This window comes from Grammomys surdaster, unplaced genomic scaffold (assembly GCF_004785775.1).
Source record: "Grammomys surdaster isolate TR1022 unplaced genomic scaffold, NIH_TR_1.0 139, whole genome shotgun sequence".
Taxonomy (NCBI): Eukaryota; Metazoa; Chordata; class Mammalia; order Rodentia; family Muridae; genus Grammomys; species Grammomys surdaster.
In genome coordinates this window covers 15772609-15795358 of record NW_021604597.1, presented here as the reverse complement: position 1 = coordinate 15795358, position 22750 = coordinate 15772609, and the positions used below count along the sequence as shown (strand labels likewise).

General features: G+C 37.5%; 1 protein-coding gene across 1 annotated transcript in view; it reads right to left on the bottom strand.

Moving 5' to 3' along the window:
* Positions 1-283: 283 nt before the first annotated feature.
* Positions 284-22750, bottom strand: part of Rsrc1 (arginine and serine rich coiled-coil 1) — a 326375-nt gene continuing 303908 nt past the window's right edge. Inside the window, exons 8-10 of the mRNA XM_028763545.1 lie at positions 7692-7798; positions 1249-1401; positions 284-637 (exon numbers count right to left, since the gene is read on the bottom strand). Of these exons, the coding sequence (XP_028619378.1) occupies positions 545-637; positions 1249-1401; positions 7692-7798 (353 nt within the window). The 3' untranslated portion in view covers positions 284-544. The remainder of the gene's footprint in view (positions 638-1248; positions 1402-7691; positions 7799-22750) is intronic.

Here is a 22750-nt window from a genome sequence, read left to right as displayed (position 1 = left end):
ATCCCAGCACTTGGGAGGCAGAGACAGGCGGATTTCTGAGTTCCAGGCCAGCCTGGTCTACAGAGTGAGTTCCAGGATAGCCAGGGCTATACAGAGAAACCTTGTCTCGAAAAACTTAAAAAAAAAAAAAAAAAAAAGGTGAGCTAAGGGATTCCAGAAGGGTTTCACAATACACAAGAGATGAAAGCTCATATTCATACTAAAATTCTCTTGTATATAAAATCATACAATAGTGGGTCAAAAACATGACTGCAAGAATTGTCATGAGAAACACTACTGAGAATTCATTTATTTCAACACTGATATTTTTATTATTGGCTTTATTAACAGTGTAATATATTCATGCCCTCAGACCTTTTACAATAGATTCACTATTCACAATGTTAGAATCAAGTTACCAAATATTTAGTTGAACATGAGGGATGAAATGAGGTGATTTTAAAAATGTGATTGGCTAAAGTATTTTTAAGAGTGAAAAATTAATTTTAGTATTTAAAAAACAAAATTTTCAAGGTTATTGTCAATCCAACCATAAGTCTGTTGCTTAGGCCACGGGACTGCCCATCAGTCTTTCTTGTCGGAGAGCAATTAATCTCTTGAACCACTTTTCTTCAGCTTCAGCTTTTTCAATAAATAACTACAGTAAAAGAGAGGAGAGTGAGAGCGTTAGTGTGCATCAGTAGCTCAGAACTCATGTAACAGGACAGAGATCTCTCTGACAGAACATTCCCGAAGCAGCAGTGCGTGTTGCTCAACCCTTGTGGCCTCCTTCACTGCTTAACTCCCACTCACTGTGAGCCTCAGGAGTTTGTGAAGTAAAGGGATAGCCTGACTGGCAACTTCACAGTCTACATCTGCGAGTTGCTTTCTGAAAAACATAGTCACACCATTCTGTAAAGACACAGACTATTGTATTAGTGACAGGGTCACACAGCTGAAAAACCAGAGCTGGTGGGCTAGCATTAGAACTTTGACTGTGTAAAACTTCCTCATTTCAGTTATAAAAGGAAAACCACTTTCCATCTTTGACCATTTTTCTTAAGTACAGTACAGTTTTGGAAGTCAGGAAACATGTTTACTCAACACTAGATTAAAATACATGTAAAAAACCATAAGGCTTGAGGTCAGTTGCCCATCTGTAACAAAGAGAAGCCATGACCCCATTTGCAGCGGTCTTCCTTGTGTCCAAAGAAAAGGACAACTGCTTGGTGACTCAGTGAGCAGATGCACCAGGTTTAAGGGTCTTACATTTGGATGAGCTAGAGAATTGTCATCTTGGTACTTGATAGCTGTGGGGATGCTGTCAGGGTCTATTTCCTTCCCAGTGCTGGGTGGGTCAGCAGCAACCAATGCTGGTCCTGATGCTGGAGTCACATGCTTCACTTCACTTGGTTCTACTGCCTGAAAATGCAACACATAGTAATCTGAGTATACCTATCTTTAGAAATTGGGTTTCATAATATTTAATATTGAACAATAATAGTTCTGCTTGGTCTCTTCTGAGATGATAGTCATCTCAAAAGGCTCCATGTTCCTGAATGGGAAAAAAAATGTTACTCCAAAAAACAAATGTAAGTGTGAACGGAATTTTAAAAATTTCTTATGAACATTATGCTTTTCTTATGAAATCAGTGTTTAATCTTTTCTATTGAAATGTATACATATGCATATATACATGCATAAATATATACATATATTTGGTATCTAAATTATAATAATCAAAAAGTTACATTATACTTCTAGGATTAAGTTGGCCTCAGGTATAAAGAAAAATCCAAAAGTTTTCTTTAAAATCACATCTATTCTTGTTAGCTATAATTCACATACCATACTATGGACTTTAGCATATTTACACAGTTATACAACTGCTATCATGATCTATTTTGGAATGTCTTTATTATTCCTTCTAACATTCCATATCTATTAGCAATCACTTATTTCTTCCAATCTCTTGAAGAAAAGGCAGCCAACCTATCTACTCTGGCTGTGTGTTATGGAGATTTTGTATGAAAGGAACCATGTAGTAAGTGGTTTTCATTTAGCCTAGTATTTTAAAGAGCCATTAGTGTTATAGCATATCTGTGCTTCATTGTGTAGTTGCTAAAGAACACTCCATTGCACTGATATGCACCACATCCACTGGTGAGCTTACAGGTTATCTTTTAAGATTACTTAAAGGTACTTTTAAAAAAAAGCTTAAAAAAAGGTACATCATATTCTGTAAGAATAAAACTAAAGTTCTTACTCTCCCCCACCCCCGACTGCATGCAGTGTTTGCCATGGCCCATACACTGCACTAAGTGCTGGAACACAAAGACGGATAAATCACTGCTCCTGCCTCGAAGGAACCAGTGGCATGTGCTGACTCAGGTAAACTTCAGTCTTCCCTGACAGAGGAGGTGGCCTGAGGAGTGACTGATTAGCAGCAAGACTGCAGGGAGTATATGATAGGAATTAGGTAAGAATCTGAAGTTAAAATATAATACAGAACAGACGAATGGGAAATCAATTCTCCTTGGTAGTGTTTTATCAACATCTATGGGCTCTATTTTATTTAATTTCTATTTTCTTTTGACTTATGTCTACTACTTAACAGCCATTTTCTTGTATTAAGCTCAAAACAAATATTACTATGGAAAATGTCTAGAGGATGAGTTATATATAAATTAATTAAGTTTTTCTTAGATTATTTTATTTTCAATTTGGATACCTGTCAATTTGAACTGTCTCATTAAACATTGCTTGGTAAGCCCTAGAGAACAAAGGGAGAATAAGATAGAAAAGGGGCCTGTGTCTGCTGGTGAGTTTTGTTGTTGATTGAATTAACGGATTATAAACAAATATATAACCATAAATACATAATAATTAACCACAGCATATGCTCACACAGAATAACTAAGATACTAACACTAAATGCTGGGGACTGCAGAGTTGTGTCTAGTTTAGACTGGGTGCCCAGGGACAGTGTCTTTTATTTACAAGGTAAAATTTAAGACATAGGGAGAGGAAGGGAGAGAGTGCTTTAGCCAGAGGGAACACTGTGTACAATTGAGAGGAGAAAAATCAGAAGGGAGGGAGGCCAAGGTAGATAATGTGCAGTTAGACACTGTAGCCCAGGCCCCCAACTGGCACTTGCTAAGCCGGGCTGCACAACCACTCAGCACCAGGACAGGAAACTGATTTCAGACAGAGAGGCCAGGAACTGGAAGTACCACGCTCGGTTTCACTCATGGCAAGATGTTCATTCTTGAGCTACTTAAAGTCAGATACCTGAAAACTGCTTAATAGATCTTGTCAGGTTCTGTAGTTGTTTTGGCAGAAGGGAAAGTCTTTATGTGTTGGTCAGTAACAGAAGACTAGTCCCTGAGTATCTGTGTGCTTATGCAAGAACGCCTGTGAGTACGTGTGTGTGCATGCCTGCATAGTGCTGTTCCTCAGGTATTCTCTATGTTGCTTCTTGATAAAGAATCCCTTTCTGGCATGCAGATCACCAAACAGGCTAAGCTGCTAGCCAGTGATCTCAGGGACCCAACCTGTCTCTGCTTCTCCAGTGCTGAGATTCCAAGCACAGCACCACATTTTTACGTGGGGTTCTGGGGATGGAATCCGGTTCCTTATGCTTACACAACAAATATCTGATGGACTCAACCATCCCTTCATCCCAGATGAACTAATGCTTAATGGTAAGATTCATTCATTGTTTTTTAATTAATTAATTATTATTATTATTATTATTATTATTATTATTTTGTTTTTTTTTCGACACAGGGTTCCTTTGTATAGCCCTGGCTGTCCTGGAACTCACTCTGTAGACCAGGCTGGGCTCGAACTCAGAAATCTGCCTGCCTCTGCCTCCAAGGTGCTGAGATTAAAGGCGTGCACCACCACTGCCTGGCCTCATTCGTTGTTTTATTTGATTCAAACTGAATTCACTTTCACACTAGAAGAAGCTGGTCTGCATACATGAGAGAGACTTCTACTCCTATAGACAAAATGACCCTGAAAGCTGCATTTCTGAGAAATCATCAAAGAAAAGCAGACACTCTTCCAAAGCGAGAGAAATCTGTGCCACAAACTGCTTCCAAATGAAGGCATGCCTATCAGTACTAAACCTAACAACCAATTATAGTCACATAAATCACGTTAATTTTTATACATATTAAAAGAAATAGTCATTACATTTTATTTGGCATTTTTCTTATATTTTGGAGGCAACATTGCTCCTCCCATGCCATCCAGGTTTCAAACATTTGTATATCTCTGATCTACTGAGCCTAGAAGGTTCACGGGCCTAGTGGTAAAGTCATAATATACATTTATGAAATTGAGTTAAAGGCAAACCCCAATATTCTGTGTGAGGGAAAGTGGGACACATCACATGTCAGCTCAACAAGACTCAAGAAGTCAATGTTTGGTAGTCCACACTGCCTCATAAAGACGACTTGCTCCCACAGAGCTTAGGGAGGGATGCAGACCATAAGCTGAACTGCCTTAAAAAGATGTGGAGGAGCTGCGGATTCTCCCTTTTCAAGTACTATCTGATAATATAGGCCAGTTCCTCTCATCCTGTGTTTCCTATGTGTGTTTCCACAGGGTGTGTGCAGTGTGCAAGCATGGAGGTGGGGAGGACACCTATCCTGCTCTAGCACTCTTGCCTTCTCCCCTTGACAGGGTCTCTCACTGAACGTGGAGCTAGTCCAGGAGGACCCAGTGACCTGTTTGCGCCCACAGCATACATGTGACCACACCTGGCTTTTTTCTGTCATCTCCCCTGCCCCTGTGTGCTGGCATACAAACACATATCTTCACCCTTGCAAGAAAGAGCTCTTGCCTACTAAGCCATTTCTTCAGCCCAACATTTAAAGACAAAAACAAACAAAAAAAAATAATGTAAACAAACATGCAAATTAAAACTATCAAAAGTTAGGATTGGGGCCTGGAAGTTTAAATTTTTGTAGCTATAGAATCAATAGATGCTTCTCAGTTAAGTGATGGAAACTATAAGAGAAAAGTTTGGCTCAACCATAGAAACAGATCTCTGTACTGGACCACAGAAATTCTACTTTTGTGCAATACTGCCACCTGGTGGTACAATTGGAAAATGACTTTCATAATCCTCCAATTAGCAGCACCGCTTATGTTGCACAGGGTTGGTTTTTTTATTTTTCACTCGTTAATTAATTTATTCACTTTATATCCTAATTGCAGCCCCACCTCTCCTCCATGTCCCCCCTCACACAGCCAATCCCTTTACTGCCTTTCTTCCCCCACTTGGTACCAACCTATACTGGCACATCAAGTCACTGAAGGCTAGACACACCAGGATCCACAGGCAGGCAACAAAGTCAGGGATAGCCCCAGCTCTAGTTGTTGGGGACCTGTATGAAGACCAAGCTGCACATCTGCTACATACGTTGCACAGGGTTATTTACTCTCCTTTGAACACTTGGGGATTATCTGCCAGACACAGCAGTATTAGCGCGAAACAGCTGGTGCCAAATTTTTGTGGGACACCATCTTAAAACAAGCTATATCTTAGCTTTTAAAGATAATGATGTATCAAGGATCTATCAAATTTTCTAACTCCTTGGGTAAGGTTTCAGAGTTAAACTAGTTAAATTCGTATGTATTGTACAATACCCAGAGTGTCTGCCATGCCACCGCTATGAGGCATTTTCTTCCTGGTGACAGTTCTCTAGCTTAATCAGTGGAAAGCCACAATTGAAAAGGTAGCTAAATATGGACAGCCTTTTTTAGAGAAGCAAACTTTATACTAAGTGCACACAACTGTCCAGAGGACAAAGATCTGGGCCCTGGGTGATTTAGTCCTCAGGAGAGTTAATCTTTGCTATGCAGCAAGGGTAGCCCATCATGTCTTCCCAGGACCTGGATGAAATAGTACTCAGGATAATTTACTTCTCTTTGCTAAGTAATCTCCTCATAAATAATTCATCTTCTTAGGCATCCCGAGTCCTTGCCTTACACTGCAGACACAGACATTTCAGACTAGACAGCGATGCCACTTTCTAAGCTAATACATTGTCCCTCGTTTTATACTTCAGTGGAGGGCAAGCTTATTCTTGTTAGTCCATCACTGCTCTTCTGATCATTCTGAAGCATAGTTAGCAATGACAGTCACGTGCTGGATGGCTAAGGCTTTACTGTGTGTTCAGAGGGGATGCCATCTCCTGAGGCGCTAGCATATTCTCCTGTTAAGAACAACTAATCTTCACCAGGTACACCTTCATGAAGGAAAACGTGAGTTAAAAATAAATGTAAAGAGAAGCAATACTTAGAACCAGATAGGAAGTATTGTAAAATAAACTCCAGTCTGTAGACTGTAGAGTAAGTAGTATTTCCACAGAAAGAAATCGCTCATTGATTATAAGAACATCCAAACATAATAGAGAATTCAGAACGAAGTTCGGAAAATAAATACAGTTGAGACAAAACCTTCAAACAAATACATTTTTTTAGATAGATGGATTTATACTATGTAAGAATAAGACATTAAGTAAAATGGATCTGTCTGTCTGTCTGTCTGTCTGTCTATCCACTATCTAATCTAATCTATTCATCCATAGATCTATTTCATGGCTGTGGTTTTCAGGAGCTGTGATGATGCATTACTAAAAGTTCAAATGGAATAAACACTGCGATGACACGGGGCTATAGGTCATCCAAGGCTATCTAACCCTGCACCTGACAAACAACACACACTCAGCTCATTCTTTGCAATATTCTATCTTTAAATGTATTAGATAATTTAAAATTCCAGATCTCTATTAACACCAGAAGTTCTATAGGAAACAACTGGATAGTTTTGACATATCAGGTTAGTAAACATGAAAAAGCTTTTGTTTAAAAGATAGAAAGCACCTTGTACTTTTAGTGAGAATTTAAATTGGTACAATATTTTTGGAGGGTAACTTTTGAAACACTAAATAATGCAAATTTGAACAAGTAGCTTCATCTTATTAAAAACATGTAATATCCAGAATATGACTACTTATAAATCTGATACCAGAAAAATAAATGACTATCATTAGTATGTTATATAGCCTTACCACATTTGCACATGTATTAGACTTCAAAATAAATGTAAGCTACAGCTATTACTTCACTATATCAATGCTACTAAAGGGTATGTGTATTTCCTAAAACATCTTTTCCTTCTAAGGAATGCAAATTCTTAAAAGCGGTCTTCTTGTCATGTGAAAGAATAAGCGAAAAATTCAACAGAAATGAAATGCCATCAAAGCTCCTTTTTGCCGAAGCTGGCGAAGTGACACACATCTGAGCAAAGACCGGAGATCCATTGTTCCACTTGAGCAATAGCTTTATCATTTAAAGTCCTTAAAAAAATCTATCTAGGAATAAGAATTCAAAAAGTATGCACACATACATATTAAAAAAAGCCTGCTTATATTTGTGGAATGGGCATTACAGTTATAGAATCATATGTAGTGATATCTTAGTTGTTTTGATAAACTTCAAAATAAAAACAGTATCAGAACCGTGTTTACAGTATATTTTTGTTGATTCACTCTCTCACCAAGACGACTGACATTCTCTTCCTTATTCATGTCCATACAGGAGGAAGCAGTCAGATCTATATAAAATCCATTAATCAAGCACCTCCTCCAGTTGGAACCCAAAGGCTTATTCATAACGTCCATGAGGACACTTACTTTTTTGATGTCTTTACTTGATCTGAATGTCTGCTGAACAAAAGAATCACTTTCAATTGCTTCAATTTCTTTTACTCTTTTTACTTGTTCGACCAGGGTGGCTTGGTCTAAAAAACAGAAATGTCAGTGGACTTTAGTACAAGCTTGTTACCAACATTACACCCAGGCACATGGATATACTAAGTTAAGCTGTAATAAGTACCATCCCCCTTGAATTTCAAAAATAAAATATGCCTAGAAACTAAGACTTCCACTTAAAAGCTAAAGCTTACTGAGGAGCCACTGCTATTGTGATTTTGGCTAATATAAGCCCTGTCCCCTCTACTTTGAACATTTTATTATGAAAACACACAAAAGGAACAAAAGGACAACAAATCCACCCATAACCATCACCCGATTTTATATTCATTACTATTTTGCATTCTCATATATTTTGGGGTGGAAACCTTGGGGTATGTAAAAGCAAATCCAAGAGGACCTACTGTACAGAAACAAACTCCAGACCACATATTGTTTGGTAAACTCTAACAGTTTAAGCTGTACCACCAATAATAACAATGTTATCATAATTCTGTTGGTCAGGCCTCAGATTACCAGTAATTAAATATGATTTGCATGCTCCATGTTTCATTTTTCACTGGTATCAAAAGATGTCTTTCTACAGTAGCTTGTTTGAACAAGATACAAACCAGTACCCACATGACACTTGCTTGGGCAGGATTTGGTCCATCCATCATGCAGAGCCCCTTCCCCCTTCTATTGTCACTTGTTTACTGAGCGAGCAAGTGAACTCCTTTTTCAGTTTCCTGCCTTCTGGGTCTGGCTGGTCTTAACCTCATGATGTCCTCTAACAAGTTCCTCTATCACCCACTGTGTGTGCTAATCAGCACGAGGCCTGGCTCCAGTCCAGCTCAGTTTACTTTGATCAAAAGTCTATCATTTGAGGTTTGGAAAGATGGCTCAGTGGTTAAGGGCCATTGCTGTTTTTGCAAAGGTCCTGTATTCAGTTGCCAGTACCCACTGGGCAGCTCACAACTACCTATAAAACCAGTTCCAGGGGTCTGAGATAGCTTCTGGCTTCCACATGTACTAGGCATGCATGTGGTGCATATACACACACGCAGACACTCACACATACACATAAAATAAAAACAAATCTTCAAAACTTATTACTGGTGCAGTCATGTAATTTTTCTTATATTAAATCAGGAAGCACACTGACCACTTTTCTTGATGTTCAGATTGATCAATGGGTCCAAAGTGAGGATGTCAATCTGACCTTTTCCATTACAAAGTTCTTCTACATGAATCTTTCCGTTAGTGGTTTTAGTAACATTAATGTTTGCTTCTAAAGTCAGTGATTTAATTAGAAGCTATAAAATATAACTTCTATTGTTGTATTTGTTAGTTCTGATTTTTTTTTTTTTACATGGGGGAACATTCTTGCATTAGCTGTCAGTGACTGAAATGTAGCCTGTATTATGGGGTCACAAAAATATTTCCTCTCACAAATTCTGAGTACGAGTGCAGGCAAACACACGTATCATATGGAATATGTGGAGTCCAGAGGACAACTCCTGGAAAATGCTTCTCTCCTTCCACTGTGTGATTCCGAGTCGGAACTTGGGTCACCAGGTTTGTGTGGTAAGCACTTTTATCCACCAAGCCATCTCATTGGCCCTGATTTCTTTTCTTTATTTAGTATTTTTAGTCTACTTGTTACCAAAGATGTCAATTATGAGCTCACAATAATATGTAAATAGTTTTAATGATGCTCAAATTGTTCAAAACTCTGGGTAGCTGTCCCTATTGTGTGCTCCCCAGTAGTGAAGCCATGGCATGGTATTCCAGCATTATCTTAACACAGTCCCTGTCCCTCAAGTGATACAATGCCCGTCTCCACTCCTTTCAGAAGGGGAAGACACAGATAATAATCTGGGTTCTCAGCAAATTAACCATCGCTGAACTGCCACTGCTTTTCAGTTGATTGAATGTATAGGGAAAAAAGATATTCTAGGGAGAAAAGTTAATATGAATCCATGCTGATTACTATCAACTATATTAATGATTAGGATTTTAAGTAATTTTATAGTTACATATCTTTTCATATGCTAAAACAATCAGCATTAACAATATTGTTGAAAGGATTCATTTTCCATTTAGGTATGCATTAAATTAAAAAATAAAATGGCAATGACTACTATAAGTCACAAAGGTTATTAATGCACGTTGTTAAAAATGTTTTTGTCCTGAACGTTTATTCTGTTGATGAACTGTGAAAACATTATGCTTTAAGTTACTTGAAATAATTTATTTGATTATGCTATTAATTTTATAGGGTTTACTTCAGTTTATTTCTGATTTTTACATCTTGCTCTATGACTAACACGTTTTTAAGTTGTGATGTAGTTCTAGGTTAAATTGTAAAACATTATCATTCCTACCCCAGACTCCTCATTCTTCCTCAAATCCAAAGATAATTATTTTTCTTAGGTTTGAATTTAGCTTCCAGCATTTATGGAACAATACACATGCATATCTCTTCTTCCTGTATGACACTAGTATACGACATTCCTCTTTCCTCTGATGCCTTAGTGCACTCCTTACCATCATACAGCTAGCTATGCAGTTATCTGCTTCATAGCTTTATGACGATGCTTTTATGAATGCTCAAATGATGATTGAGTTACTGAAGTAGTTCTCTTTCACACACAGCTTTTTAATAAGAAGCAGGACTCAGGTGTCAACTCTTATTTTTGTGTTTTCTTTTCCACATGTTAGCTGGACAAAATATTACATGCTTGTTAAAACTCTTGCCCGACACTGATACCAATCCATACCAATACCAATCAGGAGCCAATGTATACTCGGCTAAGGCAGCTTGATTTTTTGAGATTTAGACTTTCTGGCTAATGGCTGGGGTTAGTTTTTATAGCTGTGATAACTAGTGTGATGGCTAGCCTTAGGTGAAGGATCTGCATGACAGCGGCTCTTGCACTCTAGCAGCCCTGGCCTGAATGTGCAGAGGCGGCCACCGAGACAGAAATTAACAACAAGAAAGGAAAAGGTTAATACAAATTGATATGGCCTTAAAAACCTTGCCTCAACTTTTGGCCAATCACAAATGATATTGTAAGGTCCCATGCAAGCATCTGTTTCCTCAAGGGGAAATCAGTTCTCCCACTGGAGCCCAGCCTCAGCCCAAGGGGAGATGAGCTCTCCCACTGGAGCCCAGCCTTGGCTCACTGGGAAGCTGTGTGGAATGCTCGGAAGCAGCTGCAGCTGCAGCCTATGTCCCCATTTTTTGAAGAACACCTTTTCCTGTATAAATTCACACACTGCCAAAGTGCTGGAGAGAAGCAAATAGCTCCCTTTGCTTTAGTATAAAAGGTTCTCTGGATTTTAATTACGTGATGTACTGAGCATATAAAATGAGAGATTCTTTGTCTGGTTAATGTATTAATATTAATGCATCCCTTACTAACGTGTAGTTTTTAAGGTTCCATGCATAGGAAGAATGCTATAGCAGAGAAAAATAACAAAAAATTAGGTGCCAATTTTAATGTTTCCTTGAAAACAGTATTTAAAAAAAAAATCCCAGATAGTTTTACCAGTATTATTTACTATCACAAATTCTCAACAAGAAGCCCTTATTTCTGACTTCAGGATGCTGCCTCCTATGTATCAGCTACTAGATCTCTTGGATTTTTTTCTCTAACTGTCTAACATATTCTCTCATTTGGATTTGCAAAGCACATCATTAGTATTAAATGTCAGAGGTGAACTGAGAAACAGTACTGATCTCTAAAGCTTGTAGTATTTGTAGCTTTAAATTTGGAAATACAACCAGTGCCTAATATAAATAAACATGGTATTAGAGACCCTGGCCAAAGGGCCAGTATGCTTATTAAAATAGCATTGTAGAAATTATAAAGGAAAGAAGAAAGATTAGAGAAAACAGAACATTATCTTTGTCCTTTAAGAAAAAATCACCTCAGGACTAACAAGGTGACAGGGCACGGAAGAGAAGCCAGCTTGCCTGATTTACAGTGTGGAAACAAGCCACATAGCTTTCATCTTGTAATGCTCAACCCAAACTCAGCAACAATGACACTTAAATTAAAAATAGGAAGATGCATAGGAGATGCAAAATTTCTGTGTTTTAATAATAGCTCAGCTCTATACTATCTGAAAACAATAACCATAAAATATTTTAAATTGCTCCATATTCAAAATTCTAGTATCAACATCCGCAAATATAAGTCTTGAACATAACCTTGTAGTTTTAGGAATGAATGTAACATATCAATAACACATATCATGCTATTTTGAGTTCAGGTTCTTTGTTACATGCCACTTAAAGAAATTCTGCATCAATTTAAGATTGAGCAATTGTGTTAAATCAGTTACCTTTTTGCATCCTTACATGAATGCAAAGAATCATCTTATTAGCCACAATGAAAGAAAGGAAAATAAAAATTATTAGAAGCCTGGCTTCATGGTACAGGCCTATAATCCTAGCTAGTTGGGGAGATGAGGCAGGAAAATTGTGAGTTCCAGGCTTGACTGGGCTATGGTGTGAGTGCAAGGACAGCTTGAGGGATATAGTGAACAACTGACTCAAAGCCAGAAGGAAGACTGGGAGAGTGAGTTCAGTAGCTATGGCTTAGGGACAGAGAAGTAGGCTTTTTCTGAATTTGATTGTCAGCATGAAGAACAAAAGTTACCAGAAGAATAACATTAAAGAATATTTTAAAACCTTAACATGGGGAATAGGAAGGAAACACATTGATTAGCACATAGTGATTTCTACAAGTATATTATTGGTAAATACAATGAATTCCTTGTCAGATGGAGAGAGAGAGAGAGAGAGAGAGAGGCATGCGCATGCACACGCGCGTGCGCACACACACACACACACACACACACTCCTAAAAAGGAACCAAAAGCCCATTTTGAGATTAAAAATATCATTATTAATTAATTTTTGAGGGTAATTTTGATTTATTTTTGTGAAAAAGAAATGCTACCACTGTTGATTTTATATTTAAAAATAAGCTCTATTTGAAGTTACTGACAGTTTCAATTTCTAATAGCAGTTACAAAGTTTTCTTTTAAAATATCACCAATTTGTGCACCAATGATGATACACAGATTTACACTGTGATATAGATAAAATGAAGTCCAATGCACTTTTAAAACTGCATTTGAAAATACAGAATTTTAGTCTACATTTTAGTTTTTGATTACAAACATTAATGAGTCTCCTGTAATAGCAGTAACAGGATGGAAACAGCAGATGGCACTATTGCCCAAGATGTCATATTGAGATGAGGACAACTGGTGCTTCAAAGAGATCTTTAACACATGCAAAGAGCTCATTGTCAACTGGTTCCTTCCAGTTATTAATATTTTATGAACTTATCTAAAGTTAAAATGTGTTTTATGTTAACAAAAAATTTGGGTCAGTTGGTCTAGGTTACTAAGTTATTTATGATATTGTTCCAGGAAAATATATTTATACACTAACACTACTGCTACAAATCCATTAATAATACAAAGTATTACCCAATTTCCAGATTAAATTGACTCGGATATTAGCCAAGAATACAAAATATCCATGAACATCCAGTTTCAAACAAAACAATCAACCTCTGCACTGTCAAGCATTTCCAAATGCTTTATAAGGATGAAGAAAAAGACAACATATTTGAGTAGTAAAGTTGTTTTCCAGTAGAACTTGTAGATAAATACTATTAGAAAATTTAAATTATTAAAATAATTTCTTATAAACATAAAATCTACAAATAGTTATTGCTTTCATTTTAAAAACAATTTATCTTTTTTCTTTATGTAAACTTAATCATAAAAAGTTGCAAAAAAAAAAAACCCATGCAGCAAAATTAAGCAGAGCCAGACTCTGAACCAGAACCAAAGGCTACATAATGGAATGGAATTCTATACAGTTATAGTAGCCATTTAGGATGGAAGATGGTAAACTTCACACCAGATTTTATACTTTTACCACTGAATACACTTTATGCACTTATCTGTTACATAAACCAATATATCCTCAATATTTCTTTAAAAAAGAATACATTAGAAACCTATCCAATCTTAACACTTGTAAACTGTTCATAAAATGTATTCTTGAAAACAAATCTCCAGAAATTATATCCATGACCAACTTGAAAAATCAGAAAACTCCTTAAGTAGAAAGGGCCTTGTCTAGAAGCTTCTGGAAGCTGATGGTGTGAACTCTGTGTCCTAAGGGAAGGAGAGGTTCTTCAAGGGGTTTTCATAAATGGTGATTGGTTGGGGTCCAGCACAAGCTCACCTCATATTAAAATAATCACTCTGGCATGTTAAATAAGACAAACAATTTCAGACTGACTATACTATCAAAGAACTATCAGTTAAACATAATAAAAAGTACAAATGAACTGGGCCATTGTGATTCATAAAAACAAAATCTTCACTGAATACCTCACTTAGAAAGTTTTCATGCCTCTGAATTTTTACTGTCACTTAAGGCCTTGCCTATACATATGTTTTAATGATGCTGTCACTTGCCACTGATGTGAAAAGAGATCTCTTCCATAATTGACCTGGCTCTTAGAATATGCTGTCTCACACTGATCATGATCTCTGTGTGCGTGGCAGCTCTGTCTCCTCAGTTAAGAGATGACATACCTCTGTGTTACCTTAAGAGCTTAGTGGGGGGTGCTGTATTGTCTAGTGAGCAATTAATATATTTTTGTTGAATAGCTAAAAATCAAAGGGCATTAAAACATTAAAAATAAAATGTTGTACAAGTGACTTAAAAAAATTCAATGTTTTAGTGTTTGCTTTACTTTGCCTGCATGTATGGCTCAAGAGGCCAGAAGAGGGCACTGGATCCCTGGAAATGGAGTTACAGATGATGCCTCTATGTGAATGCTGGAAATTGAAGCCGGGTCATCTGGAAGCCAGTGCTTTTACCAACTGAGCCATCTCTCCAGCCTCCTGGAGATAGTTTTAGGACCTGTGGGTTTAGATTGCGTGGATTAAACTTTCCCTGCTACTTACAAGCTGTCATAGCCTTGGGCAAATGGTGCAAGCTGTGTAGGTCTGAGTTCTCTCTTCTGGTATGGGGATAATAATGGGCTACATATCTTAGGAGGAGTTTCATTGCTCTGCACACCTGGATTTGGAAACTGAATGTTCCTCTCAGAGAGCTTATATTTCAAGTAGGGAGACAAATAATAAACAAATAAGGTGGGTACTCCATAATAAAACAAATAGAGCAAGGTCAGAAAGGAGCTAGGGGACTATGTTAGATGGGAAATAGGCAAGAACACCTTGACATACTGACATTTCAGCAGAAAAGGGTAATATGAAAAAGTAGCTATGAAAATCCTATTGATACTCCTCTGTTTAGTGTGAGGCTAGTAGATCATTACAAACACTTAGTAAATGCATGCTACTATAGAAACATGCTTAGTGCCATTCAGTTATAGCACTAAGGACAGTAAAGTTGCCAACTTGTCTTGACTCTGTGACTGGCTTTGGTTTAATCATGCTGAGGTGTGGCAGGAAAGACTCCAAGAATGAACAGAGTAGGAACACTGGAAGGCATCCCTGTGCACATCACAAAGAAGGTACAAAGGCCATCATGGCTTTATCGGTCCAGGCCACACAGTATGTCCAGGACAGTGTGATGAATGGGGAAGCCTCAGATTGTCACGGCTACTAAGATCCAGTACTCTGAGATGTAGGAGGTTTTGCTGTTTCCCTGGCATGATCTATCTCAAGTGGTAGAACCTATGTTCAAAGAAAATAGTAATGCTGTAGTTTAATGCACAAAACTTTTACTCTGTTTATTTGTGATGCCTTTTGAATGGGAACATGATGGAGCAACAGCTTTCATTTAAATGGCTACCTAACATGCTGTATGTACTACTGGAAAGGGGAGCAGCAACAGTCAGGGTTAAGGCACTCTGAGCTAACTACTTCACACTTACTTATTTGCCCAGCACAGCTGCTGGGATAACATCCCCATTCTCACCGCAAGATGACAAACTAAAGCAAATCAGTAACTCAGCCAAGATCATGTAGGTAGGTGGTGGTGGAACCAACCCTGACCTGTGATTTAGTCATTGCTTCTAAAATGTATTATTTACCCTTTTACACTACACAATAAACGATTTCCCCTTACTCCTTCCATTTACTAGAAATAACAAATGTACTTGGGACTGTAATTATTCTGCATTCTAATGATTATTCACACAGCTCTGCTTGTAGAAGACATGCATGCATAGTCTTGCTCCTCTGACATTATTTTGACGTGGATTATAGAATTGTATTTTCAGAATCTTCTATACTTAAACAGAATTTTAAATAAATTATTACATCATATTCTTAAAACCTTTATTTTTTATTTATTTTTGGTTTTTTGAGACAGGGTTTCTCTGTGTAGTCCTGGCTGTCCTGGAACTCACTCTGTAGACCAGGCTGGCCTCGAACTCAGAAATCCGCCTGCCTCTGCCTCCCAAGTGCTGGTATTAAAGGCGTGCGCCACCACTGCCGGCTCTTAAAACCTTTATAATGAACAAAAAATGAAGTACTTGTGAACCTAGCATTTCCTTCTTAAGCCTACAAATGACAGAAGCAGGAAAATTTTCACTTCAGATTTCTTTATTTACGGTTAGAAAAAGATCACAGTTCCTATGAATTTGGCTGCTATGCAGTCCAACTGTATTGACTATTATTGGCTTATGCTTGCTCAAGACACGGCAAACCTGAGTAGTCGTGTTTCCTTTAATGCAATGATAAGAAATGATCGTTTCAACAGAACTATACAACTAAGGGTGCTGGAGGGCTTTATTTCTATTTGTATTTTCCTTGTAACAGGTAGAAGAAAGGCATGAAACTTGAGGAACCCAGATTACTAGATTAGAAAAGGGAATCTGCAGTTGCTGTCTGCTGTCCATTTTAATTCCAGAATTGTTATTGACTCTAATTAAAATTCTGTAGATGGGAGCTGGATGTTTCTAAGGAACTAAGAGTGAATGCTGTCTGCCAGCCGTCTCCACCCAACACCCTGTAACCACACACAGCCCGTGCCTGTCAGCAGAGTGGTGCAGACATCTCGGGGCACACCACATTTGTCACTGTGGCTAATATCAGAGATACGCAGCTCTTTTTTCTTAGCACACAAAAGCAAGATATGTAATTCAATGCTCAATTTACCCTTGTCTCACAGGAGATTTTTCCCCGCTAATTGATAGAAATTAAGCCATTAATCAAGCCACTAGCCATCATTCAAACCAGGGAAGATGAATACAAACTTTCATCATAACCACCTTCCCCATTTTAGTGTTCATTAGCATTAATTTTTAATGCAATTATGCTATTCTTTTACGCTGAGCTCATAAATTACTGCTCTTTTGTTGCTGGCTGGCCTTGTAAAATCCAAACTAATGCTTTGTGCTCTGATCTTAAAGGCAATTACTAGGTTCTTCTATCTTTTATATCTTTGCATCCTCAATAACCTTTATATATAACTAATATCCATGAGTGACTGTGCCTGTTTTTCTAATGCCTTTATATAAATCTTGGTGTATATAAGTGCAGTCAAATATAGCTCTAATAAACACACACACATCACATACATTATAAAATACAAGTATTCATATAAAAATAAGATCTCACAAATTCATACTGACATTTAGGTTCAAATAAAAAGTTATCTCTGTGATTTAAGATAAAAATGCAATGCATTATTGTATCAAAGTTATACCTTTCATAACCAATTAGGGAAAACAGAAATATAAATAATGGCTGATCAAACATTTACAAGAACAACTACCTAAAACAGAATAACTTAAGTTTCAAGATCTTTAGGGTTTTGCCTAGAATAACTGTCTTAGGATAAAATCCTTATGTTAATCATTTATTTTTGTGGTATATAGGATCAAATCTGGAGCCTTGCACATAATATGTGTACTTGTCCATTGAGCTACTCCTCTAATATTAAATATTGAAATATTCATTTAAAATATCTAGAACTTGAATATCAGTAAGACAGAGGTGAAGAGTAACAGAAGACTAAAACATTCACTTGTCCAAAGGTATATTATAAGTACATATAGTAACTTCAGGGCCTCCTATTTTACAGAGGGGAAGTTCTGGGTCATTAAGAGATGATGCTAAAATGAAGACACTTTTCTCAGAAGAAGCACTGAGTGCCCAGATAACGCATGCATCAATTCTCTGTCTCAAATGAGGCAATAGGACACACTGGTGTCCCACCTCCCACAGCACCAGGGATGTTTACTCACAGGAGCAAAGAAGATAAAAAACAACCTCAAGCCTGCATTCTTGAGTCTTGCAGCAATTCCTTTCTGTCTGTTTGTAAGTTATGTTCTGCCTCCACAAAGATGAATGAAGTAAAATTTGTTGAAAATGTTGGTAGTACGGTACTGGTGTTGGCCCTGTGAGTTTCAAGCCACACAGCTGTGATTCTCTCCCAATGCTATATTCTTAAAAAATAAGCATGCTGCATTTGGATCAAGAAACTTAGAAGGAAAAGCTAACAATGTTAAGTTAGGCCTTAATAAAGCTTATTTTAAAGCTGTAATTTTAATTATTTATTGTTTTTATAGTATTTATAGTTATACAGTATTTCTTTAAAAATGCTGTATCACATTATAACAGAATATTATGTTTAAGCAAAAAGCAAAAAAACAAAAATGATGTTTTTCCATTTGTTACCATCCTTCCTGTATTTCTTTGAGAAACTAAATTTACATATAAAACTTCCAAGTATATAAGTAACTACATAGAATCATAAGTCTTCACCATGAAACATTATGAGAGATGCAAAGGCTAAGGAAACATCTACTGCAGTCAGAGAATACTGAAAATGAAATAAGACTGAAAATGGCTTAAACTTTCAAATGGGTGACATTATTGATTACCAAAACTTACAAGCTTGGTGATCAAGTGATTTAACATGTGGAAGGACACTCTATAAACTCAGCGAGTCCCTATACTTGGCTGCTATCCTTCCAGTTCCCACTTGGCAAATGCTAACCCTGGGTAAGTACCACCATGATCAAGATATAGCCTGTCTCTACTGACACAAAAATGTCCTTGTGTTCCTCTTCAGTCAACCTCCAACCCTACTCTGACTCGAGTCATCAGTCTGCTTTCTACCACTATACATTAGTCTGCAATGTCTAGAATTTGATGTAGATGATATGCCTGACATCTTACACTCAGCATGCTTTTGAGATAAAACTACACCGTTTTATATGTTTCGGTGTGCTTTTGGTAATGGTGGAAGTCGAGTGTATAGATAACTATAATTCACTCATGTATTCATCAGTGGACACAAGCTATTTCTGGTTTTGTGTAAAACAGTTACCATAATGTTCATGGATAACATTTTCCAAGAAATTTTAATTTTGTTACGGGTATGATGTGTGTGTCACAGTGTATGTGTGGAGGCAAGAGAACAACTTTCCAGAGGCAGATTTTTCTTCCTATCCAGTGTTCTAGGGCCTGAACCTGGGAAATCAGACATGCATGGCAAGTGCTGTGACTCTCCTGTGTCATTCAACCATGTCCTGTCAGGACAGTTTTGGCTGGTTAGTATTATGTTAACATTACAGTGGCTGGAATCTATGAAATGTATGTTGAATTGGCAAGCTGTATATGAACATAGTTCACTGGCAGAGTGTGTGACTAAGGTCTGAGGTCCTGGATTCAGTCCCTTGCACTGCCACCACAAATGATCAAACTGTTCTAAAAATCAGCTCTATCACTTTACACTCCCACCACAGTATATGAAACAGTTGTTCAGTGTCCTCAATATTTGGTTAGATTTTCAATTATAGCATTTTAATTGGTAGATAGATAGTGAGGTCTTACTGCTGTTTTAATGTATATTTTTCTGGATGATTAATGATATTGAATTATTTAATGCAATTTTGGCCATTCAGTAACTGAAATGTATGTTAAAATCTTTTGTTCATTTTAAAATTGAATTTCTCATCTTTCTATCATTGAGTTATGAAGTTCAAAAAGTTATTTTAAATGAGTCTCTAGGTTATTGTACACACCTTAAGTATTATTTGTGGAACGTTTTGTACAACAAGTCATGACATTATGGGCTGTTTTGCCATGTTGAATACAATCAATCAGGTTGATTCAGGAAACTGAGAGTCTCATTTGCCTTAGTTCATTGTTGAGAATGTTAGATAAGCTCAGTTTCCTTGATGATGCTGTGAATATAATATGATAAACCAATCACATGAATTATATGTGTAGCTGAATTTAATGTTTTTTTTTTTTTTTGAGACAGGGTTTCTCTGTGTAGCCCTGGCTGTCCTGGAACTCACTCTGTACACCAGGCTAGCCTCGAACTCAGAAATCCGCCTGCCTCTGCCTCCCAAGTGCTGGGATTAAAGGTGTGCACCACCACTGCCCAGCAGCTGAATTTTTAAAATTAACATATTTTGGCAAGATTGCCAAAATTAACAAATTAAGAAAAGGAGTAGTAAACTTTTCAACTGAAAATTCTAGATGAATAATGATCATATCCTTTATAAAATGGCAAAAATATTCCATATTTTAAACTATTTATAATACAGTTTGGTATCAGTAAAGAAATCAAGTTCAAACTTCACATTAGCTCAAGGGAACTGAGGCATACACAATGCCATTCAGCTCTGATAACAAGCAGGGTATAAGGAAGACGCAAGGGAACTGGAAGACAGGGAACGAGAAGCATTCTAGTCTTTCTTCAGTGTCTTTGGGTAGAAATCAACTATAGCAACAAAGTATTACACCAATATTGACCATTACTTTGCTTTTTGCTAATAATATTGTTCATGATAAAAACAAATACCTTAAGTTATAATACAAATAATAGGTAAGTTTTTCCCTATTAGTAGGTGAACTAGGTCAGAAAAGTTTGTTCTAAGTTTGGGATGCACAGGTAAATTGCACTGCATTCAAGTCTGACCACGGCAATCCTTCTTTCTGCATTAGGATATGGTGTTGCTCCAGTGAGAGTACCCTCTGGATAAGGGAGGCAGGTAAGCCTTTAACAGACAGGAGTTTGCTTTTCCATATCAGAGAACAGGGCTTTGTAGGACTGACAGATTTGGAGGGAGGAAACGACGATGAGGGGCAAACTCTGGGGATCAATAGGACAAGGCAGGTTGTAGATGGAAGTGATTGGGACAGTTTAAGCAAAGTGCTGAGGTGACCTGAATCCTTTCAACAGCTTGATGCTCACAGGTCCAATTGCAGGCAATGAGTGCAAGAAGACAGTAGCTCTAGGGCCTGACTTGAAAGCACAGCAACATAATTAGGGAGCGATTTACTAACACTTTTGACTTTTAACTCTTAAGGATTTACGCTACACACTGATCCGTAACTGATGCTCAGACGACACATGATCTCTGGAGAGGACAAGGCAGCAGTGTTAATAGCAATACTCTGTGAGTATCAAAGTCTCAGCGGAACTCTGTAATGAGTGCACACAAGGGGAGAAGTGTGGGAACTTCTAAAGGTATACGCTCAAGTTGGTGGACAGCAAGTAGGCAGTCAGGGAGTAGCACGTAGGCTGCATAAGCGTGCCATGCTAACACTGGAGGAGACAGTGAAAAGGGTAGAGTTACATTCTGATCTGTAACATTAAACCTATATGTTCACAGACATGTGTATGTATACATCTACACACATGCATGGTATACTCCAGGACTACTTGAATTCATTTAACTACTACAAACTATCACATTACAATGTAGGTATTAAAAACAAACCTTTGACAAAGAAACCACTGCAAATCTACAATTAATTTTAAAACATTTCAAGAAAAGGTTTTACAAGCTGACTCAGGGCTTGATCCTGTCAGCAAGATGGACAGAGGGTCAATAATCTAGAAGCATGAGACAGCGATTAGCCAGACAGTAAAACCAGTCCCTGGGAGCAATTACTGTCCAACATGCCAGAAAGCCACTTGACCAAAATGCTCTGAAAATGGACTTAAGAGGGTGAATTTCAGTGTCTCCCTGATGCTCCAACCTCACAATTTTGTATACTATACATATTCACCAAAATTATTGACTATAAAAAAGTCTTTGTTCAAACGTACTTGACTGCAGAAGAGAGGATTCCACTAAGGTCAGTGTTCCCTCAGGTGATGACTGCTAAGAGAACATATTCAGTCTTTTGTGTGTTTATGCAGAGACACTGCCCAACTGTAAGCTTAAAGGAAACCTGACATAGGACAAAAGTTTATCAATTGTGCTGAGATTTGTTACAAAAGGGAAGTGAGTTAGACCAGTCTGAACTGGGGGTCCGAACAATCTGCTTTAAGATCTAAAGGAACAGTGCTTGTGTCCTACTACATGCTCAGAGATCAGTGATTGTTGAGGGAGGAAATGAACTGTTGGCGAGACAAAGGGGTATGGCCGAAGAACCATTCTTTATTAGGGAAGAAAACTTTGAAGCAGCTCTTTCTTTTGTGAAATACTGAGAAAATAAAGTTATTAATCTCTTATGAGAATTTATAGATGTTACTTTTCATTGTTTATAAAATTACTTAATGATGAACTTTGTAGGAGAACTGTTACATTCCTATTTCTCCTTTCTCATTACTGGAACCCTGTTTTAGTTTGGCATTCATGACAGGGTACATGTCTGATTTTCCTTCTACTTACTGCCTTCAGTGCCTCATTTCCCTATACTGGTTCCAGTAAACCTTAGGGTATATCAAGGCACACTTTTGGGACTCCTTTTATATATATTCTCTAGGTGACTCATAATTCATACAATCTAAATTTTATGACCTTCAAAACGTATACCTGATAACCCTTAAATCATGAGCTCTAGTCTTGATATATTTTCCAATATCTAGATTCATCTACCATACCCTTTTCTTTCTACCAAGTCATAAATTCATTACTTAGCACTGACTTCCCATCACATCTAAAATAAAATTCAAACTCCATACCCTTACTGTGGTGGTTTGAGTGAGGACGGTCACCACAGGTTCATATATT